The sequence below is a fragment of the Notolepis coatsorum genome (assembly GCF_963971535.1).
Source record: "Notolepis coatsorum genome assembly, chromosome: 5".
In the NCBI taxonomy this organism is placed as follows: Eukaryota; Metazoa; Chordata; class Actinopteri; order Aulopiformes; family Paralepididae; genus Notolepis; species Notolepis coatsorum.
In genome coordinates this window covers 91,337,342-91,363,264 of record NC_140169.1, presented here as the reverse complement: position 1 = coordinate 91,363,264, position 25,923 = coordinate 91,337,342, and the positions used below count along the sequence as shown (strand labels likewise).

At 43.7% G+C, this 25,923-nt stretch overlaps 1 protein-coding gene across 1 annotated transcript in view; it reads left to right on the top strand.

Moving 5' to 3' along the window:
• serinc1 (serine incorporator 1) overlaps positions 1 to 25,923 on the top strand; it is a 52,265-nt gene that overhangs the window by 8,328 nt on the left and 18,014 nt on the right. The window contains exons 2-3 of the mRNA XM_084313936.1: positions 18,743 to 18,907; positions 19,037 to 19,230. Coding sequence (XP_084170062.1) covers positions 18,743 to 18,907; positions 19,037 to 19,230 — 359 coding nt within the window. The remainder of the gene's footprint in view (positions 1 to 18,742; positions 18,908 to 19,036; positions 19,231 to 25,923) is intronic.

The following is a 25,923-nucleotide window of genomic DNA, read 5'->3' as shown; positions in this document are numbered from 1 at the left end:
TGGTCTCTCTGCCGCCTAAAACGCTCCTGTCGAGCGGGCGGCAGCTTCTCCAAGATCCTTTCCACATTTGAGTTGGCGTAAAGTTCATGCCTCCCCTTCTCTCTCTGCGCTCCCAACATCCCTACCAGGGACTGCACTCTGATGGACAGGTCGTCCAGTGCTCGATTGTCTATTGCTGGGGGTAAGCGGTCGATGTGTCGGATCTCCTGGATCACGTAATCCCATATGCGCCCATACCTCTGGTCCAATGCTACCAGCGCTGCTGTGTATGGGGTGGTGGAAGTCGCGTAGGCGAGCGCTATATTATGTGCGCGGGGTACCTTTAAGTGCTTCAGTAGGATGGCGTATTTATGGCGTTCATCCAATACATCCACCAACATGGTCTCCAGACACATGCGGAGTTCTGTATACTGGGCCCGGTTCTCTTGGGTGAAGTCGGGTACCATAGGCGTGCCAATGTATGACGCTGACTGTGGATACATCGGCGAGCGTTGGGGGAGAGGCCTCCTAGGCGAGTCTCCTCCCGCTCCTTGGTATGGGCTGGTACCGGCAGTGTACCATGGCCCGCTTGTCCAGGTGCTGTTCCTCGGTGCGGGTCGTGCGTCGTGCTCACCCGGGTATAGAGTCGGGGGTCTGTAGCGCAGCTCCGCGGGAGTATAGCCTGGGCTGTACCGGACCTCCTGGTCCGGTAGAGTACTGTGCTGTCGTCGGGCGTGGTTCTCCTCCTCTTCCTCTTCGTCTTCAGTTAGGTCATCCAGTGCTTGTAGTCTCTGGTTTAGCCTCTCCACAGGATATGCTGCTCCTTCCCGGTTGCTAGGTCTCGCTTGGACCGGTGGGGGGAGGTGGTCTGTGGGGGGTATAGACCTCGTCTGTTGGTCAAGTTCAGGGTTGTTTACTCGGCTAGGGGATGCCGCCCTGGAGGTGTGTCTAGACGAGTTCCTGGAGCCTCTGGCTGAGGGAGAGGGTGTTGTCCGTCTGATCAGCTGTTCTATTAGTTGCGCTTGCTGTCTGTCGCGCTCTGCGTCCCGTAGAGCACCAGCAGCTGCTCGCTGGCTGTCTGCTCGGTCTCGGGCCACATTCTCTTCTCTCTGAATGCGTCTTATTTCTAGACGTATATGCTCTTCTTCGCTCCGCTGCTGGATCTGCAGTCGGTCGCGTTCAGCAGCGGCGTTCAGGCTGATGAGGAAGGCCTGCTGTAGGGTCCTCTCTGCCTCGCTGGGAGAAGGCGGTTGTATAGGGGAGCCTTCCCTCGGGGTACTCCTTGCGGAGCCTTGGAGCTCTATCTCCACGGTGCTCTCCCCGTCTTCTTCCGTGCCGAGTTCTCTCTCGGTAGCGTTTTATTCCTCCCGGGACTCATCGGGGACTACTTCTTCAGTACTGGCGGGGTGTGAAGTCATGTCTGGTTCCCACTGGTCCCCACCGTGAACTTGGTCAGTTACATTAGAACCCGTAGGGGCCTCTATGGTCGGGGTAGTCTGGGCGTTGGGGTTAGACATACTTTTACTTTCTAGTTTTACCGCGTTTACTGTTAGTAGAAGACTAGGTTGTTGACTGACAGCGTAAGCCTCTAAGTACTGAGGGAGCCGTCGTTCGCGCTGCGGCCGTTGGTTAGGAGGATCGTTTCGTGGAGTGTTCATCATAGGCCATTTCAATATTAATAACACTATATTAATATTACACTAATTACCCTCCGGCTCGAAGGACCAATTGTAACTGAGGGGTACAATTCCCTGACTGTATTACTAGATATGATACTTACTACCACTACCCTTGTACTTAATATTCGGCCACCCAGTACACGGCATAAATATATTATGATGAACACTGTCACGTAGATGAAACGGATCCAACACAAATGTACGAATTAGAAATAGGTCTTTATTTCTACACAGCGATGGTGTGTAGAGCAAGCACTTAATCAAATCAATCACATTTATGAATGGGAATTAGTATGCACTTTTATGGCAAGAGTATTCGTCGGTATATCAATAGAGAATGTCCAATCTCTGAAGGCGCAGGTGGTACATATACGACCTGGAATAGTTAAGGAATAAAAGCAATGATACTTTAATGATTATAGACTGGATACACTAGGGGGGGTTAATCCGGTCGCTTGTAAGCCGACAGGAGTAGGGAGGGGGGGGGGGTAGAATCCGGCTGCCTCATCTGGCCAAGGGTATCCCAGGTGAACCCACTGTAGTGCCGTTCAATGCGCCGGCGATCCTTGGACCACAGATGAAAGCAGGTGGACTCTTTGTGGGCCGGCGTCCTCCGGTCCACGGAGGAGAGACGTGAAGCGACCTCGTCTTGCAGAGCGTCTCCTCACCTTGCGTCCTCTCCAGGGGGGGGGGGTTCCAACACACAGCAGTGTCGGGGGTCTTTATCCATGGAATAATCAACGTATACAAAGCATAATCCGTGCCTGGGAAGGCGGGCTGTCGTCGGTAGAATAATCCGGTATACAGGTCCACTCGCTCGTCGGCTCTGGGGCTCCTCGGGTGCAGCTTCACGTGGGGTCAACCACCCTGGATAAGCAGCCAGTTCTCTGCCCGAAACGATGGGGTACTGACTACGGTAGTATTCTCACCGTACGAAGCACTATATATTAACAGACTATTATTAGCTTAATAGACTACGTCCAACTCGACGATATAGTGCCAAATATGACTATTCAAATATTAATATACACGATGTCTCAATACCGATGGTAGGCGAACTTGGCCTTACTCCCACACGTGGCGTCGCGGGGAGGCTTTACGTCTGTGACTCTATTGGAGGGTAAGAAACTGGACTGAAAAGGAAGTCCTACTTTAGTAGCGCAGTATATATACGCACTATGAACAAATAGTCCCGTTAGTGGTGCGGTAGCCAGATTCCTACGCGGAACTAGGACTTGTTCGTACATGTTGAGCGGTACGTTTGAACTGGGTCTGAGGGGTATGGCAGCCTGGCACCAAGGTCTCGACCAATAGTAGAATGGAGACTATTATGGGATGTTCAGTAGGCTAGAATGGATATTCAATGCATATTGTACAAGGAATATACAAGGGATATCAGGGAATATTAGAGAATATACAAATACAATTAAATATATATATATAAATAAATATATATATTCGGTTTAATCTGGCCCTTCACAACACCGATGGTAGGCCGAACTTGGCCTTACTCCCACACGTGGCGTCGCGGGGAGGCTTTACGTCTGTCACTCTATTGGAGGGTAAGAAACTGGACTAAAAAAGGAAGTCCTACTTTAGTAGCGCAGTATATATACGCACTATGAACAAATAGTACCGTTAGTGGTGCGGTAGCCAGATTCCTACGCGGAACTAGGACTTGTTCGTACATGTTGAGCGGTACGTTTGAACTGGGTCTGGGGGGTATGGCAGCCTGGCACCAAGGTCTCGACCAATAGTAGAATGGAGACTATTATGGGATGTTCAGTAGGCTAGAATGGATATTCAATGCATATTGTACAAGGAATATACAAGGGATATCAGGGAATATTAGAGAATATACAAATACAATTAAATATATATATATAATAAATATATATATTCGGTTTAATCTGGCCCTTCACAACAGAGACCCTGATGCTCGCTCTGTCCCCCTGCGTCAAGGTGCTAAGCTTGATGAGAGTTTGCAGAGTCTCAATTTTTTTCCCATAGGCGCTGGTGAGTGTACATCTCATGCAGCTGATATGGCTGGTAGGGTGCTAACCCACCAAATGGTTGCTGTCAGGAAATCCCTTCCGAATGAAATAGATTACAAATTCACTTTACTTTACTCTGGGTTTAGAGCAAGGACGGACATCTTTACATATTATACTTAGAATATATACAAAATGCATGTAGTATTCTATGTCATGTTTCTTCCTAAATGACAATAACACTTTATATTATTCCTCTTGACAGATGAGCTGTATGTCAAGTGCAGTTTGCACTTGCTTGAGTCACTTGTGTCAGGGCCCCAGAGGGTAAGGATACTATTGATTCTCCTTCCGGGCTTTGAATTCCTCCCTTGTTGTCCTCACCTCTGCTTGCTGTTCTGGGGTTAGTGCGGCCCACTCGTCTGCAGGTAGGTATTGGTACTTCTTTTTCCCTGTTCTGTCCTTGGTTGTTTTCGGGGGGAACTCCTGGGAGGCCCCCCTTTTGTCAGATAGCATTTTAACTTGGTCATGACTGATCCTGCTGCATCATTGAGAGACATGCTCCCGCCTCGCACCTGTGGGATTAGTTTCTCCACCATCTTATACCCTGGATCTTGACCGGGGGTCCTTACTTCTCTTTCCATCAGTTGGTCCATTGAGGCCCTTTCGGGGATCTCTAGTCCTTTGAGATGTCTCAACATGCGAGCTAGCGTCTCGTGTGCTTGTATCTCCTGAGCGAGCATCTGCTGCGCCAGCTTCTCATGAGCTAGCATCTGCTGCGCCAGTTTCTTCTGAGCTACCCGTGCCAACTTCTCCTGGGCTAGCATCTCCTGGGCTAGCTTCTCTTGTGCTAGCTCCTCCTGAGCTAGCTTCTCTTGTGCTAGCTTCTCCTGAGCTAGCTTCTGGCGTGCCAGCTCCTCCTGAGCTAGCTTCTCTTGTGCTAGCTCCTCCTGAGCTAGCTTCTCTTGTGCTAGCTCCTCCTGAGCTAGCTTCTCTTGTGCTAGCTCCTCCTGAGCTAGCTTCTCTTGTGCTAGCTTCTCCTGAGCTAGCTTTGGGCGTGCCAGCTCCTCCTGAGCTAGCATCTCCTGGGCTAGCTAGCGTTGGTCGTGCCAGCTCCTCCTGAGCTAGCTTCTCTCGTGCTAGCTCCTCCTGAGCTAGCTTCTCTTGTGCTAGCTCCTCCTGAGCTAGCTTCTGGCGTGCCAGCTCCTCCTGAGCTAGCATCTCCTGGGCTAGCTCCTCCTGAGCTAGCTTCTCTTGTGCTAGCTCCTCCTGAGCTAGCTTCTCTTGTGCTAGCTCCTCCTGAGCTAGCTTCTCTTGTGCTAGCTCCTCCTGAGCTAGCTTCTCTTGTGCTAGCTCCTCCTGAGCTAGCTTTGGGCGTGCCAGCTCCTCCTGAGCTAGCATCTCCTGGGCTAGCTCCTCCTGAGCTAGCGTTGGTCGTGCCAGCTCCTCCTGAGCTAGCTTCTCTCGTGCTAGCTCCTCCTGAGCTAGCTTCTCTTGTGCTAGCTCCTCCTGAGCTAGCTTCTCTTGTGCTAGCTCCTCCTGAGCTAGCTTCTCTTGTGCTAGCTCCTCCTGAGCTAGCTTCTCTTGTGCTAGCTCCTCCTGAGCTAGCTTCTCTTGTGCTAGCTTCTCCTGAGCTAGCTTTGGGCGTGCCAGCTCCTCCTGAGCTAGCATCTCTTGTGCTAGCTCCTCCTGAGCTAGCTTTGGGCGTGCCAGCTCCTCCTGAGCTAGCATCTCCTGGGCTAGCCCCTCCTGAGCTAGCGTTGGTCGTGCCAGCTCCTCCTGAGCTAGCTTCTCTCGTGCTAGCTCCTCCTGAGCTAGCTTCTCTTGTGCTAGCTCCTCCTGAGCTAGCTTTTGGCGTGCCAGCTCCTCCTGAGCTAGCTTCTCTTGTGCTAGCTTCTCCTGAGCTAGCTCTGGCTTGTTAGCCGATTGTGAGCTAGTTAGCTTCCGTCTGGCTAGGGCCAGCTCATGGGTGTTAGCTCTGGCTTGTTAGCCGATGGCGAGCTAGTTAGCTTCCGTCTGGCTAGGGCCAGCTCATGGGTGTTAGCACTGGCTTGTTAGCCGATGTCGTGCTAGTTAGCTTCCGTCTGGCTAGGGCCAGCTCATGGGTGTTAGCACTGGCTTGTTAGCCGATGTCGTGCTAGTTAGCTTCCGTCTGGCTAGGGCCAGCTCATGGGTGTTAGCACTGGCTTGTTAGCCGATGTCGTGCTAGTTAGCTTCCGTCTGGCTAGGGCCAGCTCATGGGTGTTAGCACTGGCTTGTTGGCCGATGGTGAGCTAGTTAGCTTGCAGTCCTGTGAACGGCCGTTTTGGCTTCGTGTCACGTAGCTTTGGGCTAGGTAGCCATCCAGTTCGCCTTTCTGTGAACGGCCGTTTTGGCTGCGCTTCACATACAGTCTACCATACTCACATACAGTATCTTTGGGCTAGGTAGCCATCCAGCTCGCCTTTCTGTGAACGGTCGTTTTGACTGCGCTTCACATACAGTCTCCCATCCTCACATACGGTATCTTTGGGCTAGGTAGCCATCCAGCTCGCCTTTCTGTGAACGGTCGTTTTGACTGCGCTTCACATACAGTCTCCCATACTCACATACGGTATCTTTGGGCTAGGTAGCCATCCAGCTCGCCTTTCTGTGAACGGTCGTTTTGACTGCGCTGATGTCTCTCTAAACTGCCAGACATTTTAGAGATAGGGTTTTCTTTACCCCTTTTTTTTTTTTTTCTTCAATCCAATTTTGCGGGCTCAACCGCTCCACCAGCAATGCCCCCACTATGCAGATGCCTTTAATTTGCCACTGCTCTCCATCGAGGGCCCTACAGATCAATATCCTTTGACTGGTGTATTCTAAAACTCGGTTCTCCGTTTTTCTTTTTTTTTCCAATATTTCTAGTTTATTTTATTTTGGCTGTTATCTTACCGATCTCAGCCCACCCAGGGACGCCATGTTAAGCTACAGGTCGCCTCTATATATCTCAATCACCTACTCGAGATATAAACCCGCGGCCGCTCGATATCCCCCGGCGAGGTGCTAAACTCGCCAAGTTCTCGAGTCAATTGACTATTTCTGTCTAGATTACTTCAAGTCACTGGTCTTGTGATATCCAGTTGATATGAAATGTAATCATGAAGAGTTGTTAATCTCTTCTTGTTTGAAATAAACCGAATGTTTTGTCTAGGAGAACTATTATATCATCCACCATCACCATCCTCATTTGTGAGGAATGGTCTGTAATGCTGCTCATTTGAAAGCTTGCTGATATTACTTCATCGTTTAATAAGTATTACCACTGTACTAACACGTAATCATTGTTTGCACTCCCCGGCCCCTCCTGTCCTCCTCCTCCTCCTCCGTCAACGGAACCGACCGTCTGACCCTGCAGTGATTCAGACGGTCGAGATCCCACATAAGACAGAGTCAGTCTGGACACAGAGACACCGGAACCCGCAAACAACACCCATCTCCATGCATAGTATTTCTTATCAGTACATATCATATACATATATATATTTATATCTCTTAGCTGAAAAGCATTAACCAGTCAAGTGATTCATTCAGTGATCTGTAGTATGTTGCCAGTACAAATAGTCACCTTCAGAGGAAATCAGGGCGCGGCTGGTATTTGCTGGCATTGATGGCAGGGATCAGTCCAAGAACTCAATGGATTATAAAAAGTCATTTTTATTTCAATGAAGTTACAGAAAAAGACTATATTGGAAATATCCATTACAGTTTAAAAGATTATATAAAACAAAACATGTCATCTCTTAATCTCGGCTTGTGCCTGCATCTTGTCTTCCAAGTCACACACTGGTAAAAACTTCAAAATCTGACTGAGAGGGAGTGAGTTAGCCTTTATAAGGGAATTCAACATCTCTTTGTCATTGGTTCAGATACAGTGATGCAATTTTACTAGCCAGTCAACGCACAATACGTAGGGTTCTAGCTCTCCTCCCATTTTAGTCATTACCTCTACTGGGAAAACCCCATTTACCTCAGAACATGAATGCCTCTTTGTTGGAGAAGTAACAGATTACCTTGTGTTGGAAAATACCCATCCGTTACTTAGCAGAGACCAGAGGCCCCAAGGTTGTCTGTCACATTCCTCAGTGGCCAAACAGTATTGAAGCGAAAGCAACTCACATCTCCAGCATGAGTACATAGTACATAGCCCAACACATACTACAGATATATACAGATACACATACATGTATAATACAGCACATATATATATAGTATACAGTGTACACATATATATGCACATACTGGTTTTATTCTATGCAGACAGGACAGGGTTAAACTGTGCCGACTTGCTCTCAGCTCAGGCCTGCTCTTCACTCCGACTGCACATTAACTGTAACATAGTTTTATAAGTGTATAAAGAGTATACAGGTCATATACATAGCTCCAATCATATATAATAAACATACGAATTTTATACAAAGTGTCACTCGTTGACTTGTGGCACTTAAAATGTGTTTACACATAACGTGTTTCTATTCCATTGTCCAGGAAGAATCTACAGACATTCCCCATAATCATATATAAGATCAGGATGTCATACTACCCAGTGTCACTTAGTTGGCTGTGACACTTTACAGTTACCAATAGGGTCCAGCTGCAGGGCAGGAGAATCCTTTTTGGAGCTGGAGGCTACTAGAGTACACACAGACAGTGGAGCTGTTTGCAGATAGCGAGCATTTTGACTTGTTGCGTGGTGGCGATGTCTCGCAGATAATACAAGTACAAGTCTAATTATATAATATATATATTTTATAAAAAAAAAAACTTTTTATATAAAATAATTTTTGAATTTCTTTTTAATCAAAAACAATCGGTATCGGATCGGTATCGGCCGATATGGCTCACGACGATCGGTGATCGGTATCGGTGGCAAAAAACGTGATCGGGGCATCCCTAGTAATGGCCTCTGTTTCTGTTATATGCACATTTAGTTTCAAGTTTCACATTTGTTCTGCAAGTGTCAATAAACAGTGTTAAGTATAGCCTATTTGTCTGTGTTTCACTTTCAATAACGAATGCGTGCTTGCCGAATCCCAAACAATATTCCGCTGCTGCAAAGTCGTCCTCTAAAGATAGACATTAGTACTTCTACAGGTCGGTTGGTGCGCCTGCGCAGTAGGATCAAGAAGTGTCGGGGGCAGCGTGAGCCTCCCACGCGTTACTCCTCGCCACTGAGAGATCGAGCTGCGCAGGTGAAAAGATGCGACTGCTGTTACCTCAAGTACCGGAGGGGACTTGTGCTTAGGGATGGGAATTGATAGGATTTTATCGATACGATTCCATTATCGATTCTGCTTATCGATTCGATTCTTTATCGATACCCTTATCGATACCTGATCAATTTATAATTTACATAAATAAATTGGAAATGCAACAGAACTACATTTACATTTAGTCATTTAGCTGACGCTTTTATCCAAAGCGACTTACAAGTTCTGTACGACAAGCCATCAGGAAGGGCACAACTCTTATCAGCTGAGCAACAATGTTCATCAAAGTGTTGAGTGCTACAGTGTAGGTTAGTTTATTAGGACAAGTGCATGACAGTACGGTTAGTTAGGGTTAGATATATTTTTTTTTATTCAGATAATGGTTGAAGAAGTGCGTCTTTAGTCGACGGCGAAAGATTGGACGTGATTCGGCTGTCCTAACTGGGGTGGGTAGTTCATTCTAGGGCTGGGCGATATGGAAAAAAATCATATCGCGATAACGATATGATAATTTTATTTTATTTCTCGATATCGATAATTATCGAATTGTTATAAGTATAATTTTTTATTTATTTTTTTACAACAGATGTATGTTTATTTTGCAGCAATTCTTTGTCATTGCCGCCATCTTTAGTGTTACATCCCCTCACACTCCAGTTCTCAGGCTGCAGCTGGTTTAAAAGCTAAAGTAAACCGGCTTCTCTGCTGGCTGTGGCTCCAGAGGAGTTGAACAGTTCTGGCTCTGCTAGTTTATTTTCGATCTTTTGGCGCTTTTTTGGTGGACAAACCACCGCACATGTGCACTGTGACTCGTGACTGGAGTCTAGTTCTGCTAGCACACATAGCCTACTGTGTACAGACTGTTTCAAAATGTATTTTAAATTAGAAAGCAAACAAAATAAATGGACAAGAGAAAAAGAAATCTGAATTTGGTCAGTATTGTCATTTGGACAAGCAAAGCCATTACTTTAAGTTGCAGGCAAGAAAGACAAGTCTGTCCACTGTCTCTGGTTTTAAAACTGCCCTGTTGCAGGTAAAAAAAAAAAAACGATTTTTCGATTTTTTATTTATTTCGATATTCGATATCGATTATTAAAATATATCGCGATATTTATCGTTATCGTTATATCGCCCAGCCCTAGTTCATTCCACCATTGTGGGGCAAGGACTGAGAATAGGCGACTTCTCTTTGATGACCCTCCCGGAGCTTGGATAGGAGTAGGTCTGAGGCGGCCAGAAGATGCAGAGCGTAGGGGTCTAAGCTGGTTAGAATAACAACATGCAACTTGACATTTCTGATTGTCATTTATTGTTGAGCCCCCATGTCAGAAAAATACAAAAACTGTAAAAAATAAAACATTGACTATAGCCTACACTTAAATAAAATAATGTATTTGAGATTCTCTTAAAATGTATTTATTTTTTTATTCTTAAACTAATTTAATCTATTGAATAACAGGTCGTTATTCCTCTGACTTCTGTCTCACACACACACACAGACACACACACCTCCCCGGGCCCCTGTCCTATAAGGTATTGGCTTGTGTTGCTACACGGACACATTTGTATGTTGCACCACCGTACTTCCTGGCTTACAGAGACTTGTAAACAAACACTCGGTCTCTTATTATATGTGAACTAAAGAGTACAAGGTTTACACAACAGCCCCCACCTGCTGTTTTATTGTATTTGTGAGCTTGATTAAATAGCGTTAGCTCACGTTAGCTCCGCGGCTAATTTGAGCTCACCTTGAACTAAATCAATGACTAGGTTCTAAAGCATTCAAGTAGTTTTCACTGCACATAGAAGTAGCCAAACAGCGGGAGCATTTCGGGAGCATATTACCAAAACCCAGGCAATTTCGAGCCCTTAAGGAATCAAATAGAGTCTGCCATGGGGAACCGGTTTTCGATTCCCATCCCTACTTGTGCTATGTATGACTTAGTCCACATTGCAGCCGGCTTGTGGGAGGCAAGAAACAGCGTTCGTGACAGGGGAGGGTTGAATTGGATGATACGAAATTGGGATGGGAAAAAATATATAGAAAATGGGAGAAAAAGTGGATAAAAAAAAGATAGACATTTAGACTAGATGCTAGAGGCTATACAGAATAGACTACTACAGAAATAAATGCATTCGACAATTTTTTTCCCGGTTACCGCGGGACACCGGTCACCCTGACTGTGGCTCGCGTTTGTTTACTGTGGCTCGCGGATATGCATGACGCTCACAGGAGCTCTCATGCTGTACTCTGTAGCATGGGCCGCGGAAGGCATTTCGAATGGGGTAGGGCCAAGTTCACTGAAATTGATATAAAAGACCGTATAATTGTCTATTCATCCTATATTTTTCCTGACTGTACAACCTGTGATGTATTAGGTTCGAGTTTGAACCTCTTTGATTGTCGTAGTTATTGTGATGTTGCACCAGGAAGGCGACACACAAGTTGTAACGGGACAGATACGTAAGCATGGATGCAGATATATACATATCTGTCCCGTTACAACTTGTGTGTCGCCTTCCTGGTGCAACATCACAATAACTACAACAATCAAATGGGTTCAAACTCGAACCTAATACATCACACAACCTGCTGTATAAAAGCAATAATACACAAGGGATGTCGTGACTATTGCCACGCTGTGATGTGACGCGAGCTTTGCTCTTGTGCCTGCCTGCATGCGAGCACATCACAGCCAACCTCTGTAGTAACGCCAGCGGCAAGAGGTTCTGGTTCCCGCCTCATTAAAACAAACACGCAAATAGCAATTAATCTCGCCCGTCAAAATCATTGCATTCATTTTCATTATCGTGCGATAAATAGATTTATTGCTTATCGCGACATGCCTAGCTATAGCGGCATTACTATGGCCCATTCAACATCGGGTATCTATCGTTCCGGATGTGGGAACGTTATATTTTTCCATTCATACATTGTCGTGTTAGTACCGTCGAGAATATAAGTGTTTTTAGACTGTATAGCAGTAATTCCTAGAACGCGCGCTATAGGCCCCAACGAGTATTAATACATTATCGATTGGCGTTTCGTCCCTATACACGCTATATTACAAATTTAAAATGCATATGATCGCTGTACATTATGCTCCATCATGCATGAAGGAAAGGGGGGGGGGGTCGTTTATGATTCCTTGATTGTCACTAACGGCTTTCTTTAGTAAGACACCATACGTTGATCGGACAGATTGCAATGAAATAAATGGACTGGAAATAACGTTGGATTCCTCTTACCTCTGGCCGATGCGTCTGGAGAGAAAAAATTCCAATTATTTGACGTCGACCTGCTAGATTCTTTTTCCGTTTGTATGACGCAATAAACGCCAAAAGCATATTGATTCTTGCGTCTCGAAAGCGATCCAATGCACTCGAGGTGTGTATATTGATCCACGTTACAAGATATCCCTGGCGGAGCTTTTTCCCTGATGCGCCACTTCCGGTTTAGAGTGGAGTAACTCGCCCGAAATCCACCAGGCGGCGGTATTGAGGCATTGCAATATCAGACAGGGCCCAGCTGGCTCCCGGAGGCTTCCTGGATGAATTATGAATGCCAATAGCGAATAAAATAAATAACGATCATAAAAACGAGTTTACTTCGTTGTTGGCACTCAACGCATGGCAATTAATGTGTTAAAAACAGTTACGACTCACTACCAAAAATAGCGGTGAAAGAAACAAACAACAACATAATGTGAGTGGCTGCATCACACTTTTTAGGCAAAGAATGAGCCACTGGCCGAGAAACAAAGGGGTCATGATTTTCTATGTTATGGTTGAAGTCTTGTTATCAGATCTATTGACGACCTGTTTGTTACTCAGTTACAGGTACTAGCTACAACAATAACAAATAATAACCTTTAACCCTTTTCCGTTGGATTGGCCCAGATATTTGTAATCTTTCACTAGCCTATTACTTTTGAGGATTTAGAGTAGACTTAATTGTTTAACAGTACAGTGAGATTAGCTGGTTCTAGAAACCAGTCTTTTTTTCTGGGTGATGTGAGTTCCCTGCCGGGAGATAATAACAGTACACTGTTAGGTAAGTTGTCTCCTTAGTAGGGATGTAGCTTCTATTTCAACTGATCTCTCTACAGTTACTGTACGTTGGCGTCAGTCAGGCCTCCCTCTCTCGTTTGCAGTTGGTGCAGAGCGCTGCCCGTCTGCTGACGGGAACACGAAAGCGGGAGCACATTTCCCCTGTGCTGGCTGCCCTCCACTGGCTTCCTGTGCGTTTTAGGATTGATTTTAAGGTTTTACTGTTTGCTTTTAAATGTCTGAACGGCTTGGCACCGGGCTACCTCTCGGACGTGCTGGAACCCTATGTTCCCCCAAGTTCCCTCAGGTCCTCTCTGACCAGCTCCTCTTGGCCGTTCCAAACTCCAGGCTGAATCTCAGGGTGGACCGTGCTTTTGCAGTGGCAGCCCCAAAGCTCTGGAATGAGCTGCCACTGCATGTTAGGCAGGCCCCCACTCTGCAGGTGTTTAAAGGTGCTATGCATTATAAATGTCATTTTTCAGTCTCTAGCATTGTATTATAGTAATAGGAGTTCGTATCAATGTGTTTTTGGGCCTAAATACTATATTGGCGAATTCCTCAGCTACAGCCCATCCCCTCTTTGCCTCTAGTAAATCAGGTCATGTTGATTTGACGACCTGGTGCACGTCACAGGGCGCTGTTTATAGCGCACGGTGATGTGATTGGCTCTGTGGTTTTAGTAATGCCCGCCTCCATTCTTGCTACCTGCAGGGTGGAAGGTTTGTCCAGAAGATCACTAATCAGCTGAAGCCTGATGCGGTTCCCTCGGTCTTCGACAGACAGATCGGCGTTAGCTCTCGGGACTCGGGAGCGATCGCTAGCTACTTAGCACCAGCCGGGGCCGGCGTTAGCAACCGGGAGCGTCGTTGAGCATTCAGCCTGCTGGCTACCTATATCCACTTCAACCAGCGTCGCGGAGCATTCAGCCTGCTGGCTACACAGCTTGTCGGTGTGCTAATAGCCTCTGCAAGCTAACGGTAGCTGGCTCCAGGCTATTAGCACATCGACAAGCTGCTGGAGCTCCCGACGCTCGGCTGGTTGAAGTGGATCTAGGTAGCCAGCAGGCTGAATGCTCCGCGACGCTCCCGGTTGCTATCATGTGCAGGTCCTCTTCTCAGACCTGTGTGGCAAAGCACTGCACACGCATCATGCAAGCTACACATCGCTGCATGTTGATCAATGGTGGCCCACTCGGTGCATCACAGTGGGCTACTATTGTGCTAACAACAACCGCGGTGTCCGGCTTGTCGGCCGGCATGAGTGCTCGATTTGGGGTGGTTCTCTCCTCCTTGTGTGCCCCCGTTCTCGCGGGTGTCCTGCCGGGGAGCTTGTGGACGCGACAACAGCGGCGGCCGTAGCGTTAGTTAGCTCATAGCTATTGTGTACCACTAGCGTTACGGCGGGCTCGAGCACCCTACGGCTGCCGCCGTTGTCGCGTCCATGGGCTCCCCGGCAGGGTACCCGTGGGGACGGGGGTGTACAGAGAGGAGAGAACCATTTTGTGTCGGGCGTGCATGCCGGCCAGCGAGCCGGACGTCGGGATATGTTGTTAGCACAATAGCTACCAAGCTAAGCTATGTTAGCTTCTAACGGTGTATACACAATATGTACAACGACACAATGATTTACATTATTACAAATATGGTAACGTGGTTGTGGCTTTTACAAATAGTGGTAACATATATATAGATAGACAGTACTGCTACATCTCTATATTTATGACATACCATATTTGTATTGCTACAGTACTGCTCAGTACTGCTATGATGGAGACCAGAGAAAGACTTTCGTCTTGTTTACATCAGGGTCCCCCAATTTCAATTCATGGTAACATATTATATATATATAGATAGACAGTACTGCTACATCTCTATATTTATGACATACCATATTTGTATGTAACCTGAAACCTAATCTCTGACGGGGAGATGGGCGGAGCTATTTGGTGGGTGGCTGTCACTCAAAGCATTCTGCCAGAATGGGTGGAGCCAAGCCAATAATAGCCTGCTTCCATGAGGCTGAAAAATGCTGGTTTTGAGTACAAGATTAGAAATATAAAACAATGATTATTTTTGGAATAAAAATTACAGATGTGTTACATAGACTCACAGGAAGTGTGTAAAGTTGCCCAAATAGTGCTAGGAATAGCAGTGCATAACCCCTTTAAGTCACGCCTCAAAACACATTTATTTGCTCTGGCTTTTGTTTTTTAAACCGTTTTTGAGAGACTGGCCTTTTTATGTGCTAGGGCTGCAACTAATGACTAATTTGGTAGTCGACTAATCTGTCGATTATTTTTTCGATTAGTCGACTAATCGAAAACCAATGTAAACAACAAAAAAAAAGGATTTTTTTTTTCTTTTTTTTTTTTAACTACCTATCTTTGTGAAAGTGGCTTCTCAGCTCTGGTCCAGCTGAAGACAGAGCAGAGGAACAGATTGGACATTGAGCACAACCTCAGAGTTGCTTGTCTACCATCACCCCAGACTTTGAGACTCTTGTCAGGACCAAACAACAACATCATAACATGATGATCCCATAGCAAATTAAAATAATGACTCATGAAACATTTGAATTTGGATCTTAAGCCACTTTAAATGAAAATGTATTTGAAGAACAATACAGCAATCACTCATAACAAGATAAATAAATTAAATAATACAAATTAAAGTGGAAGTGTACTTTAAATAACTAAAAAGATAATAATAAAAAAGAAATAACTAGCAGCATCTGCCCCCAGCACCGCGGCTGATGGGGCTGTAACTTGGTCCAGGACCAGGAGGGTGACGTGGAACAGCTGTAAGGGTTCAGATCAGACAGACTTCTAGGTCTTTTGTTTGCTGTGTGTGAGAGGAGTCCGTGTGTGTATGTGTGTATGTGTGTGTGTCTTACTCTGATCGCTGTGTGAGTGAGAGGAGTGTGTGTACTGTGTAATTTGTGTGTGTGTCTTACTCTGATCGCTGTGTGAGTGAGAGGTGTGTACTGTGTAATTTGTGTATGTGTGTGTCTTACTCTGATCGCTGTGTGTGAGTGAGAGGAGTGTGAATGTGTGTGTGTCTTACTCTGATCGCTGTGTGTGAGAGAGAGGAGTGTGAATGTGTGTGTGTCTTACTCTGATCGCTGTGTGTGAGTGAGAGGAGTGTGTATGTGTGTGTGTCTTACTCTGATCGCTGTGTGTGAGTGAGAGGAGTGCGTGTGTAATGTATTGTGTGTCTAGTCTGATCATCATCTCCTGCAGGGGAACAATGTTTTCAATGTCCAAAATTTGCTATGGGATCATCATGTTATGATGTTGTCTGGAACCCTGAGAAGCCACTCTCACAAAGATAGGTAGTGCAAAAAAAAAAGAAAAAAAATAAATAATTTTTTATTTTTATTTTTTTTTTATGACTAATCGACGCAACAATTTCTCGTCGACGATTTTTTATAATCGCCGTTGTCGATTATGTCGACTAATCGTTGCAGCCCTATATGTGACACATTGTACTGTTTTTATTGTGTGCTTTTATTAATTTGTTTTATGTTTTATCTTGTGTTATGGACTTGTACAGCACTTTGGTCAACTTTGTTGTTTTAAATGTGCTTTATAAATAAAGTGGATTGGATTGAACTATATGATGAGAGCGGTAGTGGCAAGAAGCACCTTCAAACAGCATATTTAACTTAACCCCTTACATGACCATATTTAACCCTGTACCCTGGCAGTGTTACTGTACTGAGCTATATGTGACCATATTTAACCTCTTACACTCAGTGTTAGTACTGAGCTATATGTGACCATATTTAACCTCTTACACTAAGTGTTAGTACTGAGCTATATGTGACCATATTTAACCTTGCACTCCTTATACACAATTCATACAAAGTGAAATATTTCAAGCATTTATTTGTTTTAATTTGGATGATTATGGCTTACAGCACAGAATTCAGTATCTCAGAAAGTTTGAATATTACATAAGATGAGACCAATAAAAATAAATATTTTGAATATAGAAATGTCGGCCTTCTGAAAAGTATGTTCATTTTTTATCCACTTTTTCTCCTTAGTTTTCCATTTTTCTCCCATCCCAATTTCGCCTCGCCAATTCTCCCTTCAATTCTCCCCTCCCCTGTCTCGAACGTTGCTAGACTATGCCTCCCACTGGTCGGCTGCAGTGAGGACCAAGCCTTGCATCACGTGTCCCCTCCGGTACACGAGGAGGCAGCTGTCGCATCTTTTCACCTGTACAGCGCGATCTCTCAGTGGCGAGGAGTGACGCGTGGGAGGCTCACGCTGCCCCCGTCACTTCCTGATTCTGCTGTACAGGCGCACCAACCGACCTGTGGGAGTCGCTTTCCACAACGTCCGATCCCCACCCACCAGCTTTCCCACCCCTAACACTGCCAATTGTGTTAGTATGAACGACCAGCCAAGCTGGTAGCAACGCCGAGAGTTGGGCTCGAACCCAGCGTCTCCTGCGTTAGTGGCGAGCGCCTTGCCCACTGCGCCACTTAGCCGCATGTTCATGTATGTTCACTCAGTACTTGATTGGGGCTCCTTTTGCACAAATTACTGCATCAATACAGCTAGTGATGCACCGATGTGAAAATTGTGACCGATAACCGATATTAATATTGCTGTTCTGGCCGATATCGATATTTACCAATGTCGATATCTCTGTATAGAAAACACTTTTTTATGATAATCAAATAAAGAGCCCATTTTCCAAAACGCATTTTTTATTTTTTTTACTTTTGTAACTTATTTTCAGAAATTACTGATATTTTGAAACTTTTATCTGCCCTATCTTGATATCGGACCGATACTGATGTGTAAAAAAACGGCCATATCGGCCGATATTATATCGGCGGCCGATATATCGTGCATCACTACAGCAAAATATACCGACTTTTCCATGATATTCTAATTTATTGAGCTGCACCGGCTGTATGTTACCATATTTAACCTCTTACACTCAGTGTTAGCAGTGATTCCTGCAGAAATGAAATATACTTTTTAACCTCTTACACTCAGTGTTAGTTAGGGCTGTACCGAATGCTTCGAAGCTTTGATCATAATGTTGACATTCGAATTCAAAATCAACATTTGAATTTTTTATTTTTTATTAAAAACAAATAATAAAAAAAAGATTTTGTAACATTTTTTGTTGTTGTGTCTATTCAATCTGTTTAAACCAATGGGGGTTTTCTTCACATTTGCAGTTAAAGATTAGGCTACACTAATATTATACTATAAGACATCACCATCACTTTCATACCAACCGTATGAATAATCCATATTATTGGATTATTTATGTTGACGAAACTGATGAGTTATATTCATTAAAGAAAGTTGATTTAATAAAAGAAAAATACTCATTTAATCAGATTAATCACTTTATTCAAATTGAGGATTTAGTTAAAAAAAAAATCTTTTCTTTTTAGTTAAGTAATTTCTTTTTTATAGACATTCGAAGCTTCGTTCGAATACTTCAATCGAAGCTTCGAATGTTAAAAAATTACATTCGGTACAGCCCTAGTGTTAGTACTGAGCTATATGTGCCCATATTTAACCTCTTACACTCAGTGTTAGTACTGAGCTATATGTGACCATATTTAAGATTCAAGAGATTTATTTGTCACATACATACACAAGACATAGTGACAATAAATGTAACCCTGTACTCTGAGCTCTACAGGACCCTATTTAAACATGGACACCTCACAGTAGATAAACTATGTAACCTAAAGGTCTGGGTCTGTTAACGGAATGACGCTGAGTCATTGTCGATGATGGATCGTGATTGATTTTGTTATCCGTCCCCCTCTCCAGATCCCATGCCTGTGCGGCAGCGCCCCCTGCCTGCTGAGTCGGTGCTGCCCCGGTGGTGGAAACAACTCTACTGTGACGCGGCTCATCTATGCCTTCTTCCTGCTGCTGGGAGTGGGGGTCGCCTGTATCATGCTGATGCCTGGCATGGAGGGTCAACTCAAGAAGGTGAGCCGCTGTTAGCCAGCGTGGTTGTGTGACCGGTAAAGGCATATGCCTATTTGCAGTGAATGATAATCGGATTATAAAATTTATAAATAAATCTTCCGTCTGTCACGCGTGTCCTATTCTCTCCAGATCCCGGGGTTCTGTGACGGGGGGATGGGTACGTCCATCCCTGGCATTGAGGGTCATGTGAACTGTGACGTGTTGGTGGGCTACAAGGCTGTCTACCGTGTTTGCTTTGGCATGGCCATGTTCTTCCTGCTCTTCTCTCTCCTCATGATCAAAGTCAAGAGCAGCCATGACCCGCGAGCTGCATTGCACAATGGGTAAGTAAAGATTCACCTGCAATACCGTATCTAATAAATACCAGTCACCTGCAACACACTATCTAATAAATAGCAGTCGCCTAAAATACATGATCTAATAAATACCAGTCACCTAAAATACACTATCTTTATAAAGACCAGTCACCTGCAACACACTATCTAATAAATACCAGTCACCTAAAATACACTATCTTTATAAAGACCAGTCACCTGCAACACACTATCTAATAAATACCAGTCACCTAAAATACACTATCTTTATAAAGACCAGTCACCTGCAACACACTATCTAATAAATAGCAGTCGCCTAAAATACATGATCTAATAAATACCAGTCACCTACAATACACTATCTAATAAATAGCAGTCACCTAAAATACATTATCTAATAAATACCAGTCGCCTACAATACACTATCTAATAAATAGCAGTCACCTAAAATACATTATCTAATAAATACCAGTCGCCTACAATACACTATCTAATAAATAGCAGTCGCCTAAAATACATTATCTAATAAATTCCAGTCACCTACAACACACTATCTAATAAATAGCAGTCGCCTAAAATACATTATCTAATAAATTCCAGTCACCTACAACACACACTATCTTTATAAATACCAGTCACCTGCAATACACTATCTAATACGCTGTATTAACGTAGTTCTCCATGTGCAGAACTTTTTTTGCGTGCAGAACTTAATTCAAAACTCCATGTTCACCCCATCCCAAAATATAACTTGCGCAAAGGGCCATATGTTGTTCGTTTAGCCCATGCACACCACTGAGAGATGACCTGTAATTTAGCATAGCCTCATAGTATGGCAAACGCAAACAACAAGCCAGAACTAGAAGACCTACCTACCTACCCCCACCACACACGCACACACACACACACACACACACACACACACACACCATCTCTCTTAGTGCGTGAGGAGGAATTGGTGCTAGATTCAGAAGGGGCTGTCTCTCGGAAATCAAATTAATGAACGCTTCCGGTATATAGAACGCGCCTCCGAACATGGTGTGATAAACATGAAATGATATATTTTCCTAGGCATGAAACGAGATATGGTAATCAAACCATTAGGGACCTGCATTACGCTTCTGTCTCTATTCCATTATTCAATATCTACAATAACCTACTTTTAAAGGTACCTACCCAATCACGTCGGTACTACCGAGTACCGATTCACGTGAGATCTGTTTTTTTTGTACTTTCTTTTTTTAACTTTTTTTTCTTCACGTCAACGTTCACACGCACAATATACACTTACCTAGGATTTGACTTGATTCAACAACAAAGCAGTCGGGGCAATGGAAAGCCGAAAACGGTCGAACGTGTGGTTATTTGAAGTTTGGATATTTTTTTCACAACTGAGGTAGGTAGATTACATTTTTAGAGACTAAAGTACAGAAAAAAGTTACCGTTGGGTACCGGTATTGATTCACAGGTACCGGTACCGTATCGGTTCAAATGTGAACGGTACCCATCCCTAAGTAGGATACTAACATTCTTGACACTAGAACTCCAAAATAGTCTTAGCATGAAAAAGAAGGTAGGCCAGCAGTAGTTTACATAGCTTGCATACAACTTTGTCTCGAGGTTCCTCAAGTTGATCAAACTCCGAAGTATTTCCAAACGGGGCTTTTAGATGGCTCAGAGTGCAAATCACTGCCATCACGCCATGGTTGTTGTTACTGCTGTCACATTCTTCAACTCAATGAAAGTGATGTTGCGTGTCTCCTCATGCAGCGCATTCAGGCCCACGTGGGAAGTTGAGAGGAAGACAGCCCGGGGCTTTTTACAAGTTGATTATTAATTTGAATATAGAATATTCGTTGACAGCCCTACTAAACAGTAACTGCACACTACGTCACCCCCAACACATTCTGCAAACTTTCACCCACTGTACCGAAATTAACCGCTGACCGTGACTTAAAAACCGAGGTACGTACCGGACTGTGGTTTTTGTGTACCGTTACAACACAACTAACTTGAAGATGTGGTCATTTGTGGATTATCGAAGCTTTTGGACTGCAATAAGAATTTAACGATTGTGATATGATGATTGTTTAATGAGACGATGAGCTGTATGTGTATGTCACTTGAATTTCCCTGTGAGGGATCAATAAAAGTTATCCTTAACACATTGGGCGCCGGGCATTGTGCCCATCATTATACCCAGTCTGCCAGCACTGTAACCCTATGGAGATGTTTACCTTCTTTGCATGGCTATAACTTTTTTAATATTATAGCTATATTGACATTACTATGGCCCATTCAACATCGATTATCTATCGTATATTTTTTCATTCATACATTGTTGTGTTAATACCTTCGAGAATATAAGTATGTTTTTAAGCTTTTCTGCTGTAATTCCAAAAACACTAGTTATAGGCCCTGACGCATATGATAGATTATCGATTGGCGTTTCTTTCCTATACACGCTATATTAAAAAATTCAAGTGTATATGATCGGTATACATTATGCTTCATCATGCGTGAAGGAAAGGGGGGGGGGTTGTTTATAATTTCTTGATCGTCAGTAACTGCTTTATTTAGTATGGGTTGATATATTGATCAGACTGATGGCAAACAAGGAAATGGACAATCGGGCTGAAAATAACGTTAGTGTCCTCTTACCGTTCGCCGATGAGACTGGAGGAAAAATATCCCAATTATTTGACGGCGATCCATTTCCGGTTTGTATGGCGCAATAAACGCCGAAATCATATCGATTATTGCGTTTCGAAAGCGATCCAAATGCACTCGAGTGTGTATCTAGACCCACGTAACAAGGTATGACTGCCGGAGGGATTTCCTTGATGCACCGAGCAGTGCATGTGAGCGGATCGGAGCGTGAGCGGGGCGCGGAGCGGAGCGGTTTTGACGTGAGCGAGGAGTGGGTTTTAAAATGAGTCTGCGCGACGTCCGGAGCGAGAGTTCTCTTCCGCTCCAATCCACTCCAGGTCGCTCACAGTGGTTTAACACTGTTGATGTAATATACATGCAGTACAATGCCAAAGCAACAGATGGCGATGTACAAACATGAAGGCCATTTTCAACCAATGAGAAGGGTGAACCTGTGATATCCTGTTCAAGCTTCACTCCTCCTCCTTCACTCACTCCTGTTAGAAAAAGTATCGACGCCATTGTTGTTGACGTTAGCTTACATGCTAACGTTAATGGCAGCGACCATAGCATTGTGGCTCGGCTAGCCTATCATCGCTTAATAGAGCTAGTGAATGGATAAACAACGTTATTTAACATTGCAGAATGGGTACAATTACAATGCGGCTCAATACAAACAATTGTTAAGGGGCCCAGGGGGTGTAGACTGTTGTAGTTTGAGCTCATTTACACCATGCCCCCAAAAAAAAAAAAAAAAAATGCCGAGCGATCTGGCGCGGGGAGCGGGGAGCGCTCGATTCAAGGTGAGCGGGGAGTGAGCGGAGAGCGACTTGGGGGCGGGGTCAACATGAGCGATTAGCGGAGCGGACCAAGCTTTAAAGAGCGAAGAGCGGATTTCTCGGCCGCGCCGATCCGCTCACGTGGCCTGGCACCGAGCGCCACTTCCGGTTTGACGTGAGTGTAACTCGCCCAACCATCCACCAGGCGGCGGTATTGAGGCGTTGCAATCTCAGACAGGGTGCCGCTGCAGTCCGGAGGGAGGCTGGATGAATTATGAATGCCATGGCGAAAAAATTTAATATTGATCCCAAAAACTATTTACGCCGTTGTTGGCGTTCAACGCATGGCGGGAAATAACGACTTACGCCGTTTATGGCGCACAATGTGTTAATACCACTACTAATACTAATACCAGACCTAAATAGCAGTCACCTGCAATACACTATCTAATAAATATCAGTCACCTGCAATACACTATCTAATAAATATCAGTCACCTACAATACACTACCTAATAAATAGCAGTCACCTACAATACAGGTGCAGCTCAATAATTAGAATATCGTGGAAAAGTCTATATATTTAGCTGTATTGATGCCAGGGCTCCAGACTAACTTTTTTCACCACCGTCCCAGAACCGTCCCGAAATACAATTTTAACCGTCCCAAAGTGAATGTAACCGTCCCAAAAATCAAATGTCGTTTCTTTACTTTGGTTTTGTTGTCTATAGTTGTTATTGCCATAAGAAACACCATTCAGAGAAGGGGAGAATAAATTGATTTAGTCAAAAGGCTCCCAGGTGGAAAGATTTCACAAGAATAATTATGATTAAAAAATAAATATATATATATATATATATATATAAAAAGTGTTTAACAAGGTGCTAGTATAGGGATATTTGGTCACGGTGCTGTTATAGTCAACCAATTGGAGCCATGTTGATTATTCCTTCCATAGGAAAATATATTTAAATGTATTTGTATTTAATTTTTTTGTTATTACAAATGTGTGTGTTTATGGTTGAAAATGTTAGAGATAAATAAAGATCAAATCAAATCTAACTGAATAAGTTATCGCTCTTCTAACAAGAAAGAAAAACGTAGTTTAGCTTTAAACTATATAATGTCATTGCGTCCAGAGATTCCACCTTTGATAACTAAAGTAATGACACTTGACTAGTAATGAAACATGTCCCTTAGATTGCGCTGTCCTCCTGGTCGATATTGATAATAGGGCTGTCTTAAATACTTCGAAGCTTCGAAGCTTCGTTCGATGGCACAAGCTTCGAACATTAAAAAAAAAGTCGAAGTTTATTAAAAAAAAAAAAAAAAAAAAAAAAAAAATTCACTTTTTTTTTTTTTACTTAGATTTGTGTGTGTGTGTGTGAGAACTACCCATCCCAGTTAGGACAGCCGAATCCCGTCCAATCTTTCGCCGTCGACTAAAGACTCACTTCTTCAACCATTATCTGAAATGATATATAAAAAAAAAGAAAAAAAAATAAATCTAACCGTGACTAACCTTACTGTCATGCACTTTTCCTAATAAACTAACCTACACTGTAACACGCAACACTTTGATAAACATTGAATTGCCAATGGCTGAATTGGAGTATTGCACTGTGCACTGTGCAATACTCCAATTCAGCCATTGGCAATTCAGCCGTTGGGTGGGGGGCGCTGTTGAGCGGGCCTGTGACCGGACCTGAAAGCGCCCCTGGCTCTGCGGCTCTGCAGCTGCATGCTATTCGCAAATCCAGCATGAGCCAGCTCCCGCTGCAGCCGTCGTTATCAGAACGCTACACACATATCATAATGTTTACAGCAAACTGTAGTTGATCACCAGGTATGTTTTATTAACGTAGAATAATTCATATATATATGCGCGCACTGACAGTAGGCTAATTGACATTTCCTGTGAAAAAAATAAAATCCTCTCGTCCCGTTTGCGTCCCAAAAAAGATTTCTGTTCGTCCCAAATCAATATTTGATCGTCCCCGGAACGACGGGACATCGTTAGTCTCGAGCCCTGATTGATGCAGTCATTTGTGCAAAAGGAGCCCCAACCAAGTACTGAGTGAACATACATGAACATACTTTTCAGAAGGCCGACATTTCTTTATACAAAAGAAAAATACATCTATTTATTGAATTTTATTGGTGATACCGAATTTTGGGCTTTCATGAGCTGTAAGACATAATCATCAAAATTAAAACAAATAAAGGCTTGAAATATTTCACTTTGTGTGTAATGAATCTATAATCTACGAGAGTTTCACTGTACACTACCTACCTAATAAATACCAATCTCACCTGCAATACACTATCTAATAAATAGCAGTCACCTACAATACACTATCTAATAAATAGCAGTCACCTGCAATACACTATCTAATAAATAGCAGTCACCTGCAATACACTATCTAATAAATAGCAGTCACCTGCAATACACTATCTAATAAATAGCAGTCACCTACAATACACTATATAATAAATAGCAGTCACCTGCAATACACTATCTAATAAATACAGAGTTGCAATAAATAGGCAGAGTCAAGTGTAGTCAAAACATATAATGGACTTTAAAGTGAGAATCTGTTTGTTTTGAGCTACATCTAGTGGTGATAAGCAAACATTGCTGTTGTATTTTTGCACTGTACTTGCTTTCCATCTTTGAAATTCATGCTAACTACTAGAGTTAGACTGTTGCTGCTGGTGACACGTCACTTCCTGTGTGGTGGATGTTTTACCTGACAAGGTTAGTGTCACTTGAGCTCAGCCTATAGCAGGTCAGTGTCACCTGAGCGCAGCCTATAGCAGGTCAGTGTCACCTGAGCTCAGCCTATAGCAGGTCAGTGTGCCACAGTACTGGTGAAAACCTGTTGGATGTGATGATGATAACAGACCACTGATTAATTTAGTTTATTGTGAATTTGACCGGGACCATGTACAATTTATAATTGTTAGTTTTACTTGAATTTACTTCAATTTGCAGCTAATTTACATCTATAGTCCTTGGGCAGGTATAGTCAGATAAAATACAACACATTTTTTTTAATGTCCTGAACATGTAAGAAGATAATAAAAAAGTTATATAAAAAAAAACACAACAAAGGCAATCATTGGTGATGACATGATTGTGTGGCTTTAAGTCAGTGCTTCAGTCTAGTTTTATTGGTGATGATGACATGATTTTGTAGTCTTGTAGGGTTGACATTTCCCATGACTAATAAACTCATGACAACACCAGTATTACCGGTGACACAATTTCTTTT